This window comes from Pristiophorus japonicus, chromosome 1 (genome assembly GCF_044704955.1).
Source record: "Pristiophorus japonicus isolate sPriJap1 chromosome 1, sPriJap1.hap1, whole genome shotgun sequence".
In the NCBI taxonomy this organism is placed as follows: Eukaryota; Metazoa; Chordata; class Chondrichthyes; family Pristiophoridae; genus Pristiophorus; species Pristiophorus japonicus.
This window is the reverse complement of record NC_091977.1, coordinates 346,821,935-346,845,599: the sequence shown is the minus strand read 5'-3', so window position 1 is coordinate 346,845,599 and position 23,665 is coordinate 346,821,935. Positions and strand designations below refer to the sequence as shown.

Below are 23,665 nucleotides of genomic sequence, written 5' to 3'. Positions count from 1 at the left end.
AGAGAGAGCTGAGAGGGAGTGAAGGCGTGTGTGGGTGTGGTGTGGCTGCTTTGGGAGGAAGGAGGGAAAGTTTAGTGCTTTAGAGCAAATTGGGAAAAAAAAATTAGCTGTTACCAGCCACATATTTGCCCGAATTTGGTGCCTATAATGGAGGGAGAGGAGAAGCGACACAGCATGCTGTGGAGACTGACACTGGCGAGAGCAGTGAGCTGGGAGAGGAGCACATTGGAGGGCGCAAAAGAAGGTTGTCAGACGAGGCAAATGCTTCCCTCCTGCAGGAGGTTGAGTTACGCTAGGGTGATTTGACCCAGGGAGGGCGTGGGAAGCCCACCCTAAAGGCCTACCAGAAGATATGGGCCGAGATAGCAGAGGTATTCTCATCAGCGACCAACGAGGAGCGTGAGGGCAACCAATGCCGCAAATGATGGAATGACCTTGTTGGATCCGCAAGAGTAAGTATTACACTTATTTACATATACTTATGAATTTATATAATTTGATTTGTAAGAGTCATGAGTGACTATCATCAGATGTGAAGTCTTTCACTTTTACCGAGAATGTTATACTCAAAGCCTGCGGTCACGGTGTACATCTTTAGGTAAAGAATGATAATTATCATCATAATCATGATTACATCTGGCGGTTATGTGTTGTATCAGTCTCTGTCACAGTACCTAGCAGTGATATCACACAATGATCTCCTGCCATGTCGTCCTGTTACCTTTTACAGAAGAAGCTATCGACAATGAAGTCCGTGCAGAGGCGAACGGGTGGGGGGCCACCAGTCCCCAGCGACATCACTGAGATGGAGGAGCAGGTGCTCACACTCGTGGGGAACCACCCCCGGATGGCCACGCAAGGAGCTGCAGACCCAGATGTGATGCCACGTGAGTAAAGTTTATACCATTGTGTGATGTAAAGTTAATAAATGCCACACCCACTCATATCCGAAAAATAATATATGATAGATGATTTCTAAAATTGTCCTATAAATAATGCTGGCCTAATGAAAATCATTGCAATGCAGAATGTGTTGATGGTCATGAAATGTGATGTCTGTGATGATTTTGATAGCGGTGGTGCTTTTGTCATCCATATGCTGTGTGTAGCGCTGGACTCACCTTGTGACCCTAGCACCCCCTTCTCCTCTAATAACCTCATTTGTGTTTTGCAGCTCAGCCAGCAGCGCGGCCCCAGGCAAGACCACAGAGGCCAGAAGGTGGGACCCGACTCTCCGGACGATCCTCCATCTGCTGCTGAGGAGCTCCGATTCTCGCCCACCGATCCGCTGGGTCTGTTCTCTACAGATGAGAGCACGGACTTTGAGGAACCTGCATCGCCAGGCTCCAGAAGCCATTCTACCCCAAGGCCATCTAGTGCTCCTCCGGCCATTCCCGCCTCCACTCTGGAGATACCGGGCCCAAGCACCTCGCCACAGGGCACCCCATTTGTCCCCAGGACGGAGGTTTCGTGGACGCGGCAGGTCTGGTCCACGAGTGCCACATGAGAGCGGAGAGATAGTACAGTTGTCCAGGAGGACTGTAGACATTGGTGACTGGATCCTCGATGCACTGGGGGGCATATCGCGACAGCTGACCGCCATGACTGAGTAGGTTCCATGGAGGCCCTGGAGGCGATAGCCAGGAACACTGCTGGCACAGGCCGCCCAGTGGTCCCAGAGCGTGTCACTCCACCCCTAGGCTCTGCATCACCAGTGCCAATGACACATGAGAGGCAGGACCAAGATCCTGCTTCTGGATCTGAGAATGTTCCCACCTCGGCACCCCCCGCTCCCATACCCGTGCAACCACTGGCTCTGCCTTCATCGCCCCCAATGAGGCACCGCCTGAGGAGCTCTTTGGTCAGGCGGCATGGAGCGAGGAGGGGAAGGCGTAGAGGTGGGGAAAAGAAGGGGATGGGGGAAGGAAAGTGAGGTGCATGTCTGCAGGTGATGGCTGTGTTCTATCTCCATCTGGGTGTATGCAATTTGTTGTAATGTATGGGGGGAGGGGGCCACCCTCCTGCTTTGCATTTGTATTCTGTGTTGCTGGACATGTTGACCATTTGATTGATGTCAATGTTCGAAAAAGTGGGGTGGGGGTTGGGTGTTTTTGCCCGTGATACTTATGATTTCAGACCAATGGTCGTATAAAATGTTTTTTATTGAACATAACCTTGTTGCGCATTGTCTCAGAAAGCTGGACCATTACACACTGGTGATTCCTTAACATGAAAGGGTTAAAGAAAACTTAACTTGAATGAACTTAAACTTTAACTGGCACCAAGGTGATGCCCACCATTGATATCTGAGCTGCACACACACAGCAGTGTGTCAGCGTTGTCAATCACAGCAACGTTCTTTCAGGCAAATCGTTTTGTTATGAGCTCCTGACGTAAGAGTCTTGCAGTTATGTAGCCACCACGGGCCCTTTCTAGCTGTCTGGAGGGGGGCGTGGGCATGGTTGCATAGTCAGCCTGATTGTCTGGCCCCTTGTCCTCCTCTTCCTCTCTCTCTCCTGAGGTGGACCATCATCCCTTCTAGCAATTCTCGTCCCTTCCTGATAGCCAGGTTGTGCAGCATGGAGCACACAACCACAAATTTAGCTAGCTGCTCAGGATTGTACTGTAGCTCCCCTCGTGAGTGCTCCAGGCATCTAAAGCACTGCATAAGCACAGTTATTGTTTTCTGGACCACATTGCGTGTGTCTCTGTGGCTCTGGTTGTATCGCTTCTCGCCCTCGGCGTGGGTGTTATGCAGGGGGGGTCATCAGCCAGGTGGCTAGGTCATATCGGTTGTCACCAAGCATCCAGCATTGTCCTTGTGGCTGACTCTTAAACATGTCAGAGACAGCGTTCTCACGCAGGATGTGAGCCTCATCGAAGGTGCCCGGACATTTGGCATTCACTGCCATTATTATCTGGTTGTGGTCGACAACTAGTTGGACCTTCAGGGAGTGAAATCCTTTTCTGTTACGAAAAAGCTCCGGGTCCTGAGAAGGTGCCCACATGGCAATGTGAGTGCACTGTATTGCTCCCTGCACCCTGGGGAACTTAGGGCTGGAGCATTCTACCACATTGCTATCAGTCTGAGCCTCCGTGGTCATGGTGGAAGCTGATAAAGTCTATCCTACTCGCATACAGGGCCGCCGTGACCTGTCTAATGTAGCGATGTGTGGCATGGTGAGACAGAGGGGAAATCTCGACCGCGGAGGTCCGAAAGGAACCGGACACATAGAAAGACAGTGCCGTGGTGACCTTGACCTCGACTGACACTGATGTCCTGATGGCAGGCTGCATATGTGGCCTGATGAGCTCACATATTTCAGTGATCACCACCTTGTAGAAGCACAGTCTCCGAAGGCAGGTGTGGCAGACACGTCGAGGTAAGACCTCTTCTCTCTGTAAGTGCGGGGTGTTTATGGTCTGGACCTCCTCCTCATTCTGGCACGTCTTAAATTGTGCATTAGATGTTGTGCCATTTGCATACTGCAGCATCTGCGTATTAATTGATGCAGGCTGAGAAATGGCTGGCCCATTCCAGTGAAAGTATAATAGCGATTGATCAGAAACAATAATTTTCACACTAAAAGACACCTACAGTAAAACCCAATCGTCCAGAGTCTGAAAAGATGTCTGTTGAGATGGTCACTTCACCTGAGAAGAACTCCAGAGTCAATCCAAACTCCCCGAAGTTGAAGCAGTCTTTTCAATGAAGCGACCTGCGATTTGAAAAATGGCGCCCACACCGCTGTGATTCGTTCAGAACAGTTCCACTTTTTCAGAGCGGTGTTTTGGGTGAGCGATATTGTGGGCGAGGTGTGTGTGAGGTGGTGAAAGTGATGCTGGGCGATATCCTGGGTGCTAGTTTCGGCAAATGTGATCTTTTCGACAAATTAAAGTGGGCGGTCAGTATTATTGAATCTCGGCATTAATTATGTGTGGAAAGTAATGCTGGGCAATATTATGAGTGTTGGCTTCGCCCATTTTGATGATTCTGCCCAAAAAAAGTGGGCGGGCGGTATTATTTTTTCCCCAGTGTTACGTACATGGCAAAAGTAACACTCAGCGATAAGTGTCCGAAAAATGGGCGGCAGTTTCCATTTTGTGGCTAAATGGGCGCTATCTGGGCATTATACCTCATTTCAGCGGTAAAATGGACGTTAAGTGGGCATTATGCATGCAAAAATAATGAAAAATCTAGCCCATTGTATTCCAGTAGCTAAAATGCAGCTGATCTGACATTGCTCTTTTACAGTAAAATAAAACAACTGCTCATTTTTCTCTGTGATTAGCAAAATTGCAACAAAATACAAGACGTTAATAAATTTGCAGAATGGCTATGTGAATGGCAAATACATTTCAATATAGATAAGTGTGAGGTGGTGCATTTTGGTAAAAGGAATAATACTGCCACATACTTGTTGGAAAATACTTCTTAGGCTATCCCCCGGAGTCGAGGATGACTTGCTTCCACACTAATATGAGTTCTAAGGGACGGATGAGACCAATGTGGGATCTACAGTCTCTGTCACAGGTGGGGCAGGTGGTGGTTGGAGGGACGGGTGGGTGGGGTGCTTGATTTGTCGTACGCTCCTTCTATTGTTTGTACTTGGCTTCCGCATTCTCCCGGCGAAGAGACTCACAGTGTTCGGCGCCTTCTCAGATGCTTCTCCTCTACTTTGAGTGGTCTTGGGCCAGGGCTTCCCAAGAATCAATGGGGATGTTACATTTTTTCAAGGAGGCTTTGAGGGTGTCCTTGAAGTGTTTTCTCTGCCCTCCTGGGGCTCACCTGCCTTGACGTAGCTTGGAGTAGAGTGCTTGTTTCGGTAGTCTAGTATCAGGCATGCGGACAATGTGGCCTGTCCATCGGAGCTGATCAATCAATGCCTCGATGCAGGGGATTTTGGAAAATAAGAGTCTAAATGGGTTCACAAATCATTAAAAGTAGCTATGCAGGTTAAAAAGGCTATAAAAATGCAAACAAAGCACTGGAGTTAATTTCTCGAGAAATAGAATTCAAAAGCAGAGAAGCTATGTTAAATTTATATATAAACTTGGTTGGAGCACACTTAGAGTACTGTGCACAGTTCTGGTCTCCATATTATAAAAATTATATAGATGCACTGGAGAAGATGCAAATATGATACCAGAACTGAGAGGTTATAACAATCAGGAAAGATTGAACAGGCTGAGGCTCTATTCTCCAGAAAAGAGAAGACTGCAGGGTGACCTTATAGAGGCCTTTAAGATTATGATTGGGTTTGATAGGGTGGACGTAGACAAGGTTTTTCCACTTGTTCAAAATAAGGGCCATAAATATATGATGGTCACTAATAAATCCAATAAGGAATTCAGGAGAATCTTCTTTACTCAATGAGTGAATGTGGAACTTGCTACCACATGGACTGGTTGAGGCAACTAGCATAGATGTATTTAAGAGGAAGCTAGATAAGTACATGAGGGAGAAAGGAATAGAAGGATATACTGATAGGGTTAGATAAATTAAGGTTGGAAGAGGCTTATGTAAAGTATAAACATCAACATAGACCTGTTGGGCCGTGTGGCCTGTTTCTGTGCTGTACAGTCTATATAAGTCTATGTAAAATTGTTCGCAAAGTGCACACGGTTTTAAAACGCACTATTTCATTCGCAGCAACAAAAGAATACCAGGCAATGCAACACAATTACAAAATCCTGATTTAATGATGAGTCCCTGAAAATACTGTTAACTTCTTTAATGGAGTGATACAAGCACATTCTTGTTTGAAGGAGAATGACCACAGTAGTTACAGTCCCATCCGCAAATATTCACACCTCAACAGGAATGATTCCCTCTATTTGTTATTTGTTGCAAAATCATAACAGTGAATATATCAACGGCATTACCATCACCGAATCCCCCACCATCAACATTCTAGGGGTCACCATTGACCAGAAACTTAACTGGACCAGCCACATAAATACTATAGCTACAAGAGCAGGTCAGAGGTTGGATATTCTGCAGTGAGTGTGTCACCTCCTGACTCCCCAAAGCCTTTCCAGCATCTACAAGGCACAAGTCAGGAGTGTGATGGAATACTCTCCACTTGCCTGGATGAGTGCAGCTCCAACAACACTCAAGCAGCTCAACACTATTCAGGACAAAGCAGCCCGCATGATTGGCATCCCATCCACCACCTTAAACATTCACTCGCTCCACCACCGGCGCACCATGGCTGCAGTGTTTACCATCTACAAGATACATTGCAGCAACTCACCATGGCTTCTTCGGCAGCACCTCCCAAACCCGTGACCTCTACCACCTAGAAGGACAAGGGCAGCAGGTGTATGGGAATACCTACAAGTTCCCCTCCAATATACACACCATCCTGACTTGGAAATATATTGCCGTTCCTTCATCGATGCTGAGTCAAAATCCTGGAACTCCGTCCCTAACAACACTGAGGGAGTACCTTCACCACAAGGACTAAAGTGGTTCAAGAAGGCGGCTCACCGCCAACTTCTCGAGGGCAATTAGGGATGGGCAATAAATGCTGGCCTTGCCAGCGACACGCACGTCCCGGAACGAATAAAAAAAAACTGAGGAAACCATGAGTCCGTGGAGGCTTGCAGAGTTTTTTATTCAGCTGGCCCATGACTCCAACCCACAGCAGATCCAGACTGTCTGAACTGTGTGTCAAGGATTGCCTGCCTGTTGAGCTACATGGCTTTGCTCCATTCAGGGGCTTCTACTGTACAGAAACAGCCACCTCTCAATGTGCTCCTGGTCACATGCCCCTGCTGAAGGCTGAGTTGACAAGTCATCTACTAATCACATTGAGCACAGACCGCTGGAGTGCCACAAGCTGTCTGAATACCTTGCTCATTGAACTGGAGGTTACCACGAGTGATGTTACTGTACAGATGTTTCACGCACTCATATCAAATTCTTTTCTCTTCTATATTTAACAGAGGCAGAGCCCCCTCCCCCCCACCCAGCCCATTATTGTTGTTTGTCTGTTATTCCTGATAACCTCCTCTACTTCAATGTATATGGGTAAAAATGAAAGTAATAAGACACCATGGTTGGCTGTGCCTTTCGAATGAATTATCGGGGTATAAAGGTACCGTGGTTGGCTGTGCCTTTAGAATGAATTATCTGGGTATAAGTGCATCTTGGGTGGTACTCAGAATTGGAAAAGAAAATCGGGCAGTGTGCAAAACGAGTTGCCGAGTTGCTATCACCCATATAGTGCCGCCGCCGAAGGTGAATTTATAACCCAATTATGTTTTAAATGATAAGAAAGAATTTTGATTTATCCGCAAAACAATTCCTGCCTCCTGCCTGACATTTCAGAGGTAATTCTGCCATTCAAAGAATGATACAGCACCAAAGGGGGCCATTAGGTCCATCATGCCTGTGCCAACTCTTTGGTAGAGCTATCCAATTAGTCCCTCTTCTTCCCCTTAGCCCTGCATTTCTTTCCTTTTCTAGTACTGATCCAATTCCCTTTTCAAAATTACCATTGAATCTGCTTCCACCACCTTTTCAGGCAGTGCATTCCAGGTCACAGCAACTTACTGTAAAAAAAAAGTTCTCCTCATCTCCCCAATGGCCTTAAATCTGTACCTTCCAGTTACTGATCTACCCACCAGTGGAAACAGTTTCTCCTTATTTACTCGATTAAAACCCCTTTAATTTTTAACAGCTCTTTTGAATCTCCCTTAACCTTCTCTGCTCAAAGGAGAACAATCCTAGTTTCTCTAGTCTCTAAAATCTCCCATCCCTGGTGGTATTCTCACAAATTTCCTCTGCACCTCTGCAAGGCCTTGACATCCTTCCTAAACTGTGGTGCCCAGAATTGGACACAGTATTCCAGGTGAAGACCTAATCAGTGATTCATAAAAGATAAGCATAACTTCCTTCTATCTAATAATTAAGATCATCCTTACACGTGCGCATGGTATGAATTATTGGTTGGTGAAATACTAAATATTTTCTGCAGTCGACAGTGTTGGAGTTCCGCCAGCTGTATTGCAGTATGGGATGATATTAGGCTAGCAACTGTTTCCTTATTGAAGCAGAGGAAGAGAAAACTGTCATGGCTGCATCATTAGCTGCAGGAATGGACACTTGAGCCTGCCTGTTGGATGGGGAGCAGAGAAAGTGAAAATAAGAGCAAAAAAGATCAAAAGGGGAGAAAGTATAATGATGTGTGTGTGAGAGGGAGAGTGCGGGAGGATGGGACCACATAGAGGAAACATGAGAAGAATTGTGATGGACTGTGTATCGGAATTGCCGCAAAAGTAATTTTAGAAAAAAAAGCCCATGTATGCCCGCTATGTTAAGATTTCCTGCTACATTTCCTATGCATTCTATAAGAGATTTTGGTCATGGCTTGCTTTTGGGCTCATAAACTATGGCGCGCAGACAGTGTGCCTCCGAATCGGAGAACAGAAGCAACGAGGACTAACATCTACCCCTATATCTTTTGTGGATGAGGATTCACAAATCCTTCATAAAATGGAAGCTCCCTTATCTACACACATGTTATCTGTACTCTTCATTATTCACAAGAATTTGAATGAGTTGGTTTAGCAGAAACCTGATGCAATGGAGCACTTTGACACCATTTTTGCAGACTTTCATCATCATAGGCAGTCCCTCGTATCAAGGATGACTTGCTTCCATGCCAAAAACAGATGAGTTCACAGGTGTTTCAATGAAGGACCTAATATTCCAGATACCGAACTACATGTTGAAGGGTGGAAGATGCCTGTTCGTGGATTTTTTTTAACGTGTGGTGTCTGTTGCACACCAGCCATCACATGGGCTTGACAGAGCTCGGTCTTGGTCCAGTGGCAAGGATTAACGAAGACAATTGGAGACCAGCTCTGCTGCACGGACCTAGTGCGCACACATATTGCAGTGTGTGCTGGCCCGTGCTGCCCCTGGGCCCTCACCTCTTCTGGGCCCCGAACTCACGCCTCTCCTGGACCCCGATCACATCGCTCCATGATCACGCGCCGCTCCTCCACCCCGACCTCTTCGCCCCGACCTCGCCACTCCTGATGTACCAACCTGCACTCCAGCCAGCGACCTGGATTTTGGTGATGTCCAATCCAGTCGTCCTCTTCACAGCTGTTGCTCTCCTGCACCAGCAGCAGCTCCTGTACCTTGAAGTGGTATGCTTCACGCTGCTCCTCCTTTAAGGCCCCGACCTGCTGCTGATGGTCCTTGCAGGTCAGGGCCGCCGCGCTGAGTGCCGGCTCTACACAGACTCTGGGCTCTTGTTCAGCAGACTACCTAATTGCTATTTGGATATCCAGTGCCAATTGCAGTTTACTATCCATGCATCACTGATACCTCGATGACAATAGAGCAAACCTTTGGCTTAGTGGTAGCATTTTCATCTCTGAGTTAGAAGGTGCATGATTTGAACCCTGCTCCTGAGATAGATTATTATTCCTTCTGTGTAAGACTTGCCACCAGAGGACGCACCTGTTGGAGGCCCAAGGGTCACCTGCACACCTCATGCAAGCGAGTATAAAAGATTGTCTGCCTTGCTGCTTTGGCACTCTGGAGTTTTATTAAAGAGACTAAGGTCACATCAGTTTAAGCTTACAGTACTCAGTCTTGTGGAGTTATTCGAAACATAACACCTTCCCTCTCAACTGCAATTTGTCATTTGATTCCGAGATCATTGCGTGGCTGTCTCTCACGAGATTGTGCAACTTCTCAGCTTCAGTATTTGATAGAAAAGGAAATTAAGTCTCGGAGCGTAATGGCCTTTTCGCCCGGGGGCGGGCGGCGGTAGCACCTCGGGTGAAATTGCCCCAGAGATTTTGGGGACAATTTGCTGGTAGCGCCACACCCTGCGATTATCGTCCCGGGCTGACGCGCAACAGGCGATGATGTCACCGCCCCCTTTGCACCCTGTGGGGGAAATTGCTTTGCGGGGCACTGACATCCGCTCGGGTGCCCCTTAAAGGGGAGGCTGTATGCGCCCTGGACCACCATTTTATTTTGTCTTCGGTCAGCCCACCAATGGCGGCTCTCCTCGCCTCGATCGGGCTGCCATCATGCAGCCCGGCACTCCCTTTTGGGTGACGGGCCACTGGCCCAGTTGAGCTCACCTCTGGTGGCCTAGTGGCGGCCACCAAAGGGCCCTGCAGAGTGCGCAGCCGCCCTCCCCTTTAACTGAAGGGGAGGGGCATTGTAGCGCATTAGCACTGTGTGGAACTTCCCCGTAATGCTGACCTCTTCAGCATCGCGCTGACACCCCGGGAGCGCCCCTCCAATGAGGTGGAGCACCTGAAACAGCACTCCACCTTGTTTGAGTGACGCAAAGCCCAATTCCACGTCGGAGGCAGAACTTCTGGCCCGGGCGGTAAAAGACCCGGGCCCAGAAGGTTACCGGCCCCAAAGGGGGCGCGGGGCAATTTCTGCCCCTAGGTCTCTATGGCTTTCAGTGGCAGGCCATGCATGTCTTGCATTTTCCTGTGAAGGGGACTCTTTTTTAAGATTATCTCCCTAATTTTCCATTTTGTGAAAGGAACTTGGCATATCAATCCTCCAACTAAGCCCTGATATTTATATCTTTGCACTCTTCTCATGGAAAAGAGTGTGAAGTAATGGAAGGATTCGCAGTCTGACAGGCCGCAACATGAACGCATCTTTCTTGGCTGTAACTATCTTTATACCAGGTGATAGGTTGGTTAGTCCTATATGGTAGGAGGGTTTTATGGGTTCCCACAACCCCATATGATGGGTCAAGGGGGAGCCACACACACCCACCAGATGCAAATAGCCCACTGGATGTCAACCCAGAATTTAGAGCTAATTGCCTGGAGTATCTGGAGTGGAATTTGAACCCTGCACCTTCTGGATCAGAGGGCTGAATTTTAATTGGGAAGGCGGGTTGGGTACGGGACGGCTCCAGAGCGGTCAGGAAACCCGGGGGAGCAGGTTTCCGCAGGCCCTAAAGAAAGAAAGTCTTGCATTTATATAGCACCTTTCACAACCACCAGATGTCTCAAAGTGCTTTACAGGCAATGAAGTACTTTTGGAGTGTAGTCACTGTTGTAATGTGGGAAACACGGCAGCCAACTTACGCACAGCAAAGTCCCACAAACAGCAATATGATGATGACCAGATTTAATGGCACTGTGCGGGTAGGCCTGCAGCACTAGGCCACACAGAGCGATGGGGGGGGTCTGAAAAGATTGGGGGCAGCCGAAGGTGGTGTACTAGTGAACGTGGGCTGGGACAAGCACAGGGTGGAGAGGGGGGTGCAGTGTGGGGTTCTCCAGAAGATTGTGAGCCGGGCAGAGGAGCCGGGAGGGGGATCTCCAAAACATAGCAATCGTGGGCCGGTACCAACATGGGGAGGTGTCTCCAAAACATTGCGATCATAGGCCGGAGGAGTTGCCGGGGTGGGGGGGGCGGCGTTGTGGGGGGTAGTCTGAAGGGATCAGGAGCCAGAGGAGAAGCACGAGGTGGGGGGGGGAGGTCAGGTGACCATCTGGGGCCAGGAGCGGCACGAGGAGGGCCAGAGGAGCTGGGAGAGGTCTCGTGGAGAGATCGGAGGCCCGGGCGGGGGGAGTCCTTGGGGTTGCAGGGGGGGCATCGGAGGCCTGGGTGGGAGGGAAATTGGAGGCCTCGGGAGGGTGGGGAGGCTTCCTTGGGGGGTCTCTGATCGCGGGGATGGGTTAGACAGGGACCCTGGATCCAGAAGGTAAGTGTAAAGGCACTTATCTCCTGGATCCAGCAGTCCCCGCCTTCGATTAGCTAACGGGTTTCACAAGGCGTGCAAAACCTGACCAGCTGAAGTGAAATACAAAATGGAGGTTAAAGCAGAGGCTTCCAGCCTCATTGTAATATTTAAATAGTCGATCCGCCTCCTGGCAGCAGATTGGCTGCCCAACCTGCCTTCGTTAGAACCGGAAGTGGGCAGGTTGGAGATGGGTTCAGGTTGGACACTCCCCAACCCACTCGTTATATTAGGCAAAAATTCTCCCCAGAGGTGGGAATGCTACCACTAAGTTAAAGGCTTGCTCTATTGCTCCTGATTAAAGATGCTGGGGGTTATTTTGGTAAAAGTGTGAAAACAGGCACTAAATGGATGCTGTGTTAATAAGACATATCTGTTTGAAAGTCTGGTTTTAGCATGGAATTTTTAATTCCTAATTGTCGATTACCATAATTTGATCTTTCCTGGAGGTGCTAAAACAGACACCTGCAAGTTTATCATTGAATCGCTGATTAAAAGCAGTTTTCATGGAGCAGTATATGTGGGCTCCACTCACGCACTTTCACTGAAGGTGTGGAGTGCGCTGGCTGACACAGCGGCACATTTCAGGATGGCTCAGGGACCAAGGGAGAGGGCACACAGATTCTCGGATGAGCATTGCAGGTCCTGCCAGAACAGGTCCAGAAGAGGAGGGATGTCCTGTACCTGCAGTGGGTAAGGAATCCACCTCACCCTCCTGTCCCTTTCTCCTGCAGCAGTTCATGCTGCTCTTCCTGGCCTCCTGTCCTCCTCCCATTCCTCCTCCAAACCAAGGGGGACCCATAGCACTATGCCCATGGCTGAGTGCTCCCTTTCTCCTGGTAACTCCGAAAAGGTGTCCAATAATGTAGCAGAGCACTTACTCTTTTTAGGTAAAGACCTTAGAGAATTTCCAGAATAAATGTTGATAGAGTGTTGGTAAAGTCTTGACAAAGTGTCCCAGAAAGTGTCTCGATGTGTTTCAAACCTCCAGCAGCAAGTGAACAGTAAAAAGTGACATACTTTTAAATAGCACTTGAAAACGTCTACAATGACTAGTTTACTCCCAATCAGCTGACCCTTGTTGGGCGAGGAGATTAGGTCAAGCACTGTCCCATTATCATCATCATAGGCAGTCCCTCGAAATCGAGGACGACTTGCTTCCATTCTAAAAGTGAGTTCTCAGGTGACTGAACAGTCCAATATGGGAATTACAGTCTCTGTCACAGTTGGGACAGACAGTCATTGAAGGTAAGGGTGGGTTGGGAGTCTGGTTTTCCACACTCTCCTTCCGCTGTTTGCGTTTGGTTTTTGCACGCTCTCGGTATGAGACTCGAGGTGCTCGGTGCCCTCCCAAATGCTCTTCCTCCACTTTGGGCGGTCTTGGACCAGGGATTCTCAGGTGCCGGTGGGTATGTTGTACTTTATCAAGGAGGCTTTGAGGGTGTCCTTGAAACGTTTTGTCTGCCCACCTGGGGCTCGCTTGCCGTGTAGGAGTTCCGAGTGGAGCACTTGCTTTGGGAGTCTCATGTGGGCATGTGGACGATGTGGCCCGGCCAACGGAGCTGGTCGAGTGTGGTCAGTGCTTCGATGCTGGGGATGTTGGCCTGAGCGAGAACACTGATGTTGGTTCGTCTATTCTCCCAGTGGATTTGCAGGATCTTGCGGAGGCAGCGCTGGTGGTACTTCTCCAGCACTTTGAAGTGTCTACTGTATGTGGGAACCAATGGGAACCTGTTCAACCTTCATCAGCTCCAAGCTCGATCCAACGTCATCCCATCCTCTGACATAAAACTACAGTACGCAGACGACGCTTGCATCTGCGCACATTCAGAGGCCGAACTCCAAGCCATTGTCAACATCCTCATCGAGGCGTACGAAAGCATGAGCCTTACAACAAACATCCGTAATACAAAGGTCCTCCACCCGCCTGACCCCGCCTCACAGCACTGCCCCCCGGCCATCAAAATCCATGACGCGGCCTTGAACAACGTGGACCATTTTCCATACCTCGGGAGCCTACTATCAGCAAGGGCAGACATCACCTCCAGTGCGCCAGTGCAGGCTTCAGTTACCTGAGGAAGAGTGTGTTTGAAGACCAGGACCTCAAATCTGGCACCAAGCTTATGGTCTACAGGGCAGTCGTGATACCCGCCCTCCTATATGGCTCAGAGAGCACTATCTACCAAAATGCCATATCGCCTCCTTAATAAGCGAGAGCAGGCACTTTCAGTGGCAGTCAGCCGCTTAATGATCCTCTGGGGAGACATTCCTAGCGCCCACTTCAACTCCTTTACCAAGCTGTGTCTAGACGTGAGCTTAAGATCCCATCTTGGCCATGCCGGAGGCTCTTTAGCTCTTAAAGTATCCGAGGAAAATTGCCCCCGCTATGTTCTCATGGTATGTGGAGTACAACTAAAGATGACTAATCTGCCCCTTGGCTGAAATAATACAATGAGAGACAACCAACACTATGATCTTGGAGCCAAATGGCAAAAAGCTTCTGAGTGGGAAGAAATAATAATCTGTATGACCTAAGAGTTCAACCACAGAAATACCAGACTGCCCATTGACTAGACAGGCCATCTGCTTCAGGCTAGATGGTACTAAGGTCTCTGCTTCTGAGACAAATATTTTGTCTTATTTGCTAAGAACAATAAGAAAAAATTTACAAGTGTACAGTCCCTAGCATGTAGCCCAGAGCCAAGATTCTATAATGAAATATTAATTGTGAGTATGCATATTTTTTGCACCAGATTTAGATATAACTCCATTTATTAATATATCAATTATCATAGAAACTTACAGCACAGAAGCATGGCTTTCAGCCCATCGTGTGTGTGCCAGCTCTTTGAAAGGGCTATCCAATTAGTCCGGCTCCCCCCACTCTTTCCCCCATAACCCTGAAAATGTTTCCTTTTCAAGTATGCATCCAACTATCTTTGAAAATTACTAATGAATCTGCTTCCACCGCCCTTTCAGGCAGTCCATTCCAGATTCCAAATTAAGCAACCTTCAGAATGATTCAAAAGATGTATAGTGTGAACTGTAAAGTGCAAAATGATATTATTTGATCTGAACAAATATAATCTACTGTTTCTTTGAACATTTTTTGATAGAATTGCTCTCAGAACTAATTCATCAGACAATGAGCTACTCTTGAGTTTGTTCAACATGGCACATTTTGTGGATGTGATAAGTGGTATGACAAGCTATCAGCCCCTGTCAATTTACTTTGCAGCGACTACAAATGAGGGGCTTCGTATATTAATACTGCCAACCTACAGTTGTATACAGAAAAAACAATATTTGGTGCTGCAAGATGCATCCGAATACCCAACATTTTAAAAAGAAAACAAATTAAGGAGAGCTGATACTAGACAGAGCAGACTTGTATCTTCCCATTCATTACTTGTTTTCCCATTGGCTTATGTCCTATTCTGTGCTTCATCTCACTATCCCAATTTGTACTACATGTCTTGTTCAACTTCTCCGTCCTATCCATTTGGACAGACATTTGACTTTTTTATCCTATCCATTTGCAGTTGCTGGTGGATATTAGAAATTATTTTAAGATAGATTAGTTTTTGTGAATGTGTCAATATTTTCATATAAAATCTTTTGTCCGAATTATAGTGTGCACTTGGTTTAGATACAGTGCATTACAATGCCAATTTATTTTATTCGTTCATGGGATATGGGCATCACTGTCAAGGCCAGCATTTATTGGCCTTCCCTTGAGAAGGTGGTGGTAAGCCACATACTTGAACCGCTGCAGTCAGTGTGGTGAAGGTACTCCCACAGTGCTGTTTGGGAGGGAGTTACAGGATTTTGACCCAGCGACGATGAAGGAATGCCAATATTCTTCCAAGTCAGGATGGTGTGTGACTTGGAGGGGAACTTGGAGGTGGTGGTGTTCCCATATGCCCCCTCCCCTTGTCGTTCTAGGTGGTAGAGGTCGTGGGTTTGGCCAGGTCGAAGAAGCTTTGGTGAATTGTTGCAGTGCATCTTGTAGATGGTACACACTGCAGCCCTGATGCTCCAGTGGTAGAGGGAGTGAATATTTAAGGTGGTGAATGGGGTGCCAATGAAGCGGGCTGCTTGAGTGATTGATTTCAGCAATGACATCCAACACTGCTGGTGCAGCCTATCACTGCAGCCTCTGCTTAGCCACTTTTTCAAACCTAAATGTTTAAAAGGAATCGATTCCATCTTTAAATTTGCAATAACGGAGAAGAGCTGTTCTTTTCAGTTCTTTATCTTTCCTTACACGCTTCAAGCATCTGAAGATAATTGGGCCAAAAATTGCGGTCGGAGGCTTCCCGCGAGTGGATGCCACCGACCGAAAAAATGTTAACGAAATAAATGTTGACAGTTCGCAAGTGCCGGATTTTGGCGTATGCACTTTACGCGCCTAAACCCAGAACTTGCAGGACCTCTTCGGGCACATGTATCGTACGCAATTTCATGGCCAATAGATCTGGCAGTTCTAATACCTTGCTGATAATGAAGCCTTAAGGAGATCCGGTGATGCTATTCAAATTTTAACTGCTTCAACTCATAACTGCTTCTTACAAATGTTATTACTTTTCATGAGAAACTTGATTGCAGCTCACTGATATGAAACTTTACTCCAAATGAAAATCATTGAAGTTTATTTTTAAAAACCCCAAAAGGTTGGAAATTTTCCTTTTATCTTTTCATACATAGGGAAGGGCCTTAATTTTTTGCATCTGGACCACATGGGTTACTCTGTGAAGCTGCATCAAGAAATAAATTGTTCATCACTGTGTTTTGTCCAGTTGTCAGCAATATGATTCAAACACAAATGTGTTGGACCCAGTATAACTCACTGTTGCCATGTTAAATTAAAATGTCATGCAAAATGAGGCATAATTTTGAGTTGACTCAATTGTCTTTCTTGTCATTCACAAGGATACTTGCAAGGAAACAAATGGGGCCTATTAATTACTCTGAATAGCACTGATTGCACAGAAAAAATCTGGTTCTTGATTCTCAGTTAACATTTAGTGTGAAAAACAATGACTGTGCTTCAGATGTGTTCAATGGGACGTGAAGCGATTTGGGACAGCTGAGGGCATGATGGGGCGCTGTATTGATGCAAGTTCTTTCTTAAAGAAAATTAAGTGATAATTGAATGTAAAAGAGCATATTAGCAGTGGTTAAACGACAGCAGCAGCAGCTGTTTATGTGATGACACAGGAGTGGCTTGTGTATCTGTGTTGGTGATCATTGTGCGTAAGATAAACAGTTGGAAGAAACAGTAGAATGATGGGATTCACATTTGAAGCCATATGTAGTGAAATGAGAATAGTTACCTGCAGTCTTATGTTACTGAGAGCAAGAGTAGATTGGGACAGAGAAACAGAAAGTGTGTACATGAAAATAGAGCGAGACTCTATGGACTGGCACTGGTCCTGCTTGTTGATGGAGCATTTTTTTGCCTGAATTCATTCATCGTTGTTTGCTGGGGAGAAAAAAAGCTAAAGATGTAGTAATAACAGACAGGATATTCATTGGAAAGATTCTTGGAATGCCTTGTCTCCCACTGTGTTCTACAGCTGACAAAACGCCTCATTTAGTTTCATCTTATTGTACTGCAAACAGGAAAATAGAATAGCATCAAGTGAAGCCAAAGCAGGATTATAAATTTAATATCCAACTGTCCAGCTGCACTGGCTAACTCCCAGACACCTGGGACAGTAATCACAAGTACACTAATAGATCAACAACATGTACTGTTCAGTGGCTTTTGACACATCAACCCATGCCAGGATCATAACATGGTTATGAAGGTTTTATTAAATAGCCAGTATCTGAGACACTTTTGTTGAACATCATACATTACTCATGACTTTATTTAGAAACTTTTCAGAATTAAGGAAAGCAGAAAGCTTTGAAAGTAAGAAAGACTTGCATTTCTATAGCGCCTTTCATGACCACCGAACGTCCCAAAGCACTTTACAGCTAATGAAGTACTTTTGGAGTGTAGTCACTGTTGTAATGTAGGAGACGCAGCAGCCAATTTTGTGTTCAGCATGCTCCCATAAACAGCAGTGTGATAATGACCAGATAATCTGCTTTAGTAATGTTGATTGAGGGATTAATATTTGTCATAACTTCAAAGAACAGTAGAATTCAGCACAGAAGGAGGACATTCGACCAATAGTGCCAGTGCTAGCTGTTCAAATGGAGCTGTATGCTGTAATCCCATTTTCCTGCCCTTTCACCGGATCCTTTTATATTCTTGTGATAACCCTCTGTGAAGAATTCTCTTCCAAGTTCCCCTTTATTCTTCTAGTGATAATCCTGAGTCCATGCCTCTTGTTACCGATTCGACAACCAATGGAAACAATCTTCAACATTCTTTCCCTTTATCAAAACCTTTCATAATTTTCAGAACCTCCATTAGATTCCCTTTAACTGCCTCTGTTCCAGTGTAAAAAAAACCCAATTCATGGTGTTTATGTTCCCCAATCTGTTACAGAAATAGTAAAATAGCATTGGACAATTTTAATTATCATCTAACCAATATTTCCCCTAAGGTGCACGGCCGGAGCTCCCACGCAGGCCGCTCACCAGCTGCTGCTACTGGAAAAGATACCGTGCATGCGTGGCCGCACAGCAAATTTAAAGGGACCGCTTATTATTACATTCTGCATTGCATGTTGTACTAGAGTGCTGCGTACAGTTTTGGTCTCCATATTTAAAGAAGGATATACTTGTATTGGAGGCTGTTCAGAGAAGTTCACTAGGTTGATTCCGGAGATGAGGGGGTTGACTTATGAAGATAGGTTGAGTAGGTTGGGCCTATACTCATTTGTAAGTGGTTTTGTCCTTGGTGGTTTCGAATCACCCCCCTTAAACAGTTCTAGACCAGAATTATAGTGGTGAACAGAAATACACAGTTATAGCCAGATCTTTCGGCCTCAACCATCACAATGTTTTTATTCAAGTTAAAGCACACACCTGCACCTAATAAAACACACCCTGGTGGTGTAAAGCAAATAAACACAGTACAACACACAACACTGGCCCGTCTGAACAGCCCCTAACGCGAAATACCCATGACTAAAACACCCCTGCTTGGTTCGATAGGGCACCACTGAATCTGTCCAACAGAATGTGCGTACGCCTATGATCCTTGCTGATAAAAACCTCCCCATTAAACCCTAAGGCTTGGTTGGGACACACGACACCCCTTCACACTATACGGTGGTCTTAAAGATGTGTGGGCTGGGATAAATGCTCACCAATTACCCCTCTGGCTTACTCGCTGCTTCTCCTGATGAGGTGTATCTTCAGGTTCTGTACCAATTTGTGGTATTCAAGTCCAGTCTCAAGGTCAGCTTCCCAGTCAAAGTAGCGAGGCTCTCTTTGCTCATAGATGGTGTTTCTTCTCTCTGTCCCAGATGGAATGCTCAGTTCTTGTGTGTTGAACGAAGCAAGCAAGCATAGAAGAGGAGAGAGAGAGAGGAGGCAGCCAAAACTGCCACTCTTATACCTGCAAAAATGCTTCTCCTCGCGCCAAAAGTTAGTCCTTCGCCTCAGGCAGTACAACTAAAAAGCAAAAAAAAACAGCTCTTCGGACGGTGTCTTTGTCAACTATCCTGTTCCTAGGAAAAGGCTCCCACAAGTCTGGGTGGTCAAAAAGCTTTCTTTGTGTCTTGAGCACCGACCAATCTTCCTGATCTCTCACCGATGGGTTCCCATTACATGACAAAGGGTCCCCCATCAACCATCTTCTTGTCATTTCAGCCATTGATCCATTCCTGCCCACCTGATGTGTATTCCTGTGGAACATGTTTGAACCTGTCCTACGTCATTCTGTCTGCCCTTCTGCAGTAACAGCCAAGTTAAAAGCAATGTCCAAAACTTAAAGTCTAAAAGTTAAGTTCAAAAGTTTATGCTTTTGCTGCTGATGTTTTCGCCGAATCCTTACACATTGGAGTTTAGAAGACTGAGAGGTGATCTTATCGAAACATATAAGATAATGAGGGGGCTCTACAAGGTGGATGCAGAGAGGATATTTCCACTCATAAGGGAAACTAAAACTAGGGGGCATAGTCTCGGAACAAGGGGCCGCCCATTTAAAACTGAGATGAGGAGGAATTTCTTTTCTGAGGGTTGTAAATCTGTGGAATTATCTGCCCCAGAGAGTTGTGGAGGCTGGGTCTTTGAAGATATTTAAGGTGGAGATAGACAGATTTTTGAGCGATAAGGGAATAAAGGGTTATGGGGAGGGGGCAGGGAAGTGGAGATGAGTCCATGATCAGATCAGCCATGATCTTATTAAATGGCAGAGCAGGCTCGAGGGGCCAAATGGCCTATTCTTGCTCCTATTTCTTATGTTCTTATTGCATGTCATTACATCCCCTTGTATGTGTACATAAAATATATATATGGGATAAAAAAATTAGAGGGAACATTGCTCCTAACACTCAATGCAAAACAGCATTGTATACAAAGGCATGGGAGGTTAAAGTTCATAAAAGACTGAAGTACATTTCCTGTTATATTTTTGTTTTAACAAGATAGACCATTAGGTAGAAATAATAATCTCCTTATGTGAGTTTGTCATTTTCTGAAAATTTGTTAGCAAATCTCAAAAGTTGTGGATTTTTTCCAGTAATGTAATACCAGAATCTGAAAATGAACATTCTTGATCACCATTGACAGATGTAGATAGCAATGTACTTGTGTGAGGATATTACAGTCTGCTCTAACAAGGAGCAGCTGTTCTCTCTTCCTTGTGTGTGAGTGCAGGTATAAATTTTCCATTAGCTGCATTGTTCTTTTCATGAACATACTCATAGGATGAGGCCACAGCAATGCTGCAGATAAAAAAAAATTGTACCATGCAACTAACGAAAAGCAGCATTAGCTCTCTTATTTTTATCAATATTATAGCCATTCCTCTTTTGTTTCTTCTAAGTTGTCAATGCATTTCCTACACTTTCTGCTCTCTACATGCTTTTATGGTGTTCCAATAAAGACTTGTCACTCTGTACTCTGCTCTATAACTCATTCTTTCCAGAGTCTCAAACCTCCTTACCTCCAACAGTCTTCCCTTCCATCCTATAAAATCTAAGCTTAGAATCACTATTGCTTAACTTAGAAACATAGAAAATAGGTGCAGGAGTAGGCCATTCGGCCCTTCGAGCCTGCGCCGCCATTCAATGAGTTCATGGCTGAACATTTGCAATTTCAGTACGGCATTCCTGCTTTTTCACTATACCCCTTGATTCCCCTAGTAGTAAGGACTATATCTTACTCCTTTTTGAATATATTTAGTGAATTGGCCTCAACAACTTTCTGTGGTATTGAATTCCACAGGTTCACCACTCTCTGGGTGAAGAAGTTTCTCCTCATCTCGGTCCTAAATGGCTTACCCCTTATCCTTAGACTGTGACCCCTGGTTCTGGACTTCCCCAACATCGGGAACATTCTTCCTGCATCTAACCTGTCTAAACCCGTCAGAATTTTAAACGTTTCTATGAGGTCCCCTCTCATTCTTCTGAACTCCAGTGAATACAAGCCCAGTTGATCTAGTCTTTCTTGATATGTCAGTCCCGCCATCCCGGGAATCAGTCTGGTGAACCTTCGCTGCACTCCCTCAATAGCAAGAATGTCCTTCCGCAAGTTAGGAGACCAAAACTGTACACAATACTCCAGGTGTGGCCTCACCAAGGCCCTGTACAACTGTAGTAACACCTCCCTGCCCCTGTACTCAAATCCCCTCGCTATGAAGGCCAACATGCCATTTGCTTTCTTAACCGCCTGCTGTACCTGCATGCCAACCTTCAATGACTGATGTACCATGACACCCAGGTCTCTTTGCACCTTCCCTTTTCCTAATCTGTCACCATTCAGATAATAGTCTGTCTCTCTGTTTTTACCACCAAAGTGGATAACCTCACATTTATCCACATTATACTTCATCTGCCATGCATTTGCCCACTCACCTAACCTATCCAAGTCACTCTGCAGCCTCATAGCATCCTCCCCGCAGCTCACACTGCCACCCAACTTAGTGCCATCCGCAAATTTGGATTTACTACATTTAATCCCCTCGTCTAAATCATTAATGTACAATGTAAACAGCTGGGGCTCCAGCACAGAACCTTGTGGTACCTCACTAGTCACTGCCTGCCATTCTGAAAAGTACCCATTTACTTCTACTCTTTGCTTCCTGTCTGACAACCAGTTCTCAATCCACGTCAGCACACTACCCACAATCCCATGTGCTTTAACTTTGCACATTAACCTCTTGTGTGGGACCTTGTCGAAAGCCTTCTGAAAGTCCAAATACACCACACCAACTGGTTCACCCTTGTCCACTCTACTGGAAACATCCTCAAAAAATTCCAGAAGATTTGTCAAGCATGATTTCCCTTTCACAAATCCATGCTGACTTGGACCTATCATGTCACCTCTTTCCAAATGCGCTGCTATGACATCCTTAATAATTGATTCCAACTTGCCTCATCATCTCCTACTCTTCTCAACTTGGTGGCACCCTATACTGTATGACTTGGTCCTCAATATATATATATATCGATTTAAAAAAATTAAGGCACAAAAATGGCAAATCTAAAGTTAATTGTGACCCTCGCCAGCCATGAAAGCGAAAAATACTTGTGCTTTTTACTCTGAGCTCATTGCTGTAGTGACAGGGACACACAATCTGTTTGTTTGTCATTTCTGTGTTCTTGGCCGCCCAAAAGTTGTGTGTCTGATTCACATCAACAACTGTGTCTTGGCCATTCACACAAGAGACAGCAACAGTCTGCACTGGATCCTATACTTAAGGTGAGTACTTTTGGGAAAGCCTGGTCTGATCGTCACCTGGTAAAGCATTTCATATTTAAGCACATTTTTACCATCTGGCCAGTGGACCAGATGTTCTTTCTGACACTACCTCGTATCGTAGGCTTGGCCTAGAAAATAGCAGCTGATGTATTATTTTTCCATCTAATATCTGGAACAGTCAATGCTTTTGGAATATAATCTTACAGTGGGAAGGTAACTCTAGGCAGAAGTACTTTCAGAGACAAGCTTAAATGATTTTGGTGGAAAACTAGTATTTTTATATTTTCTTTCCTGTTTTTTTAAAATCTCCTTTTAGGTCCTGCACTGTGATACCTTCTAAGACTGCACAGGCAGCATATTCTGGTGCAGGGAGTTTTCCATAATTGGCGCTGTTGCTTGCTCCACTCGACCTAGAGCTATGCATCTGTGAGGTGGTACAGGACACAGCATTTTGTACTCCCTGTTAAACAAGAAGGCTGTAAACTGGCGAAAGTTATCCAGTGAGGACAAATTGGAATATTGGTTCAGGCAACCCTCTAGTTTTGAGCCTGGAGCTGTGACACTGGAACTGCCGTGCTGCCTCAAAAATATATCAACATCTGAAAGAAGTCATGTTTACCGTTTTAGGTACAGACCCTTCCTCAGAACTGGCAAAATTTTAAATACAACCTCTGCTCCTGTCTGCCCACCGCCCGCACTCACCTCCATTCTTTTCTTCTTCATTTTCTTTCTTTTCCACTTTTATTTAATTTTCCTTCTACTTTTGGACCTTTTTTCTTTACCTGCTGATCTCCCGTGGTGATGCTCAGAGGATACGCTGTTTTATAACAGCCAGGGTCTTCTCAATAAAGTGTGACAAGAAGTAAGTGTGTTATTTTACTCTGAAATTGTCTTTCCTTCATGCTAGGAGCACAGCGGCTGTTCCAACTACACTTCAATATTCTGTGTCAGTCCAGAAACAGTTCACAGAACAGCAGGGCTGAAGCTTCATGCACCTCTCCCTGACAGTAAGATTCTGTTCCCTGTACTATGACTGTAAATGCATATGACAGTAACCATCACTTGCTGAACCTGGAGCATAC

At 45.8% G+C, this 23,665-nt stretch overlaps 1 protein-coding gene across 4 annotated transcripts in view; it reads left to right on the top strand.

Moving 5' to 3' along the window:
* Window positions 1–23,665, top strand: part of sugct (succinyl-CoA:glutarate-CoA transferase) — a 720,871-nt gene that overhangs the window by 592,420 nt on the left and 104,786 nt on the right. Inside the window, exon 13 of one of the 4 annotated variants that reach the window (XM_070890216.1) lies at window positions 3,142–3,237. The exons of the other annotated variants lie outside the window; for them this stretch is intronic. Within the exon in view, the coding sequence (XP_070746317.1) occupies window positions 3,142–3,152 (11 nt within the window). The 3' untranslated portion in view covers window positions 3,153–3,237. Of the gene's footprint in view, window positions 1–3,141; window positions 3,238–23,665 lie in introns of those variants that run through there. 4 annotated transcript variants of the gene reach the window in all.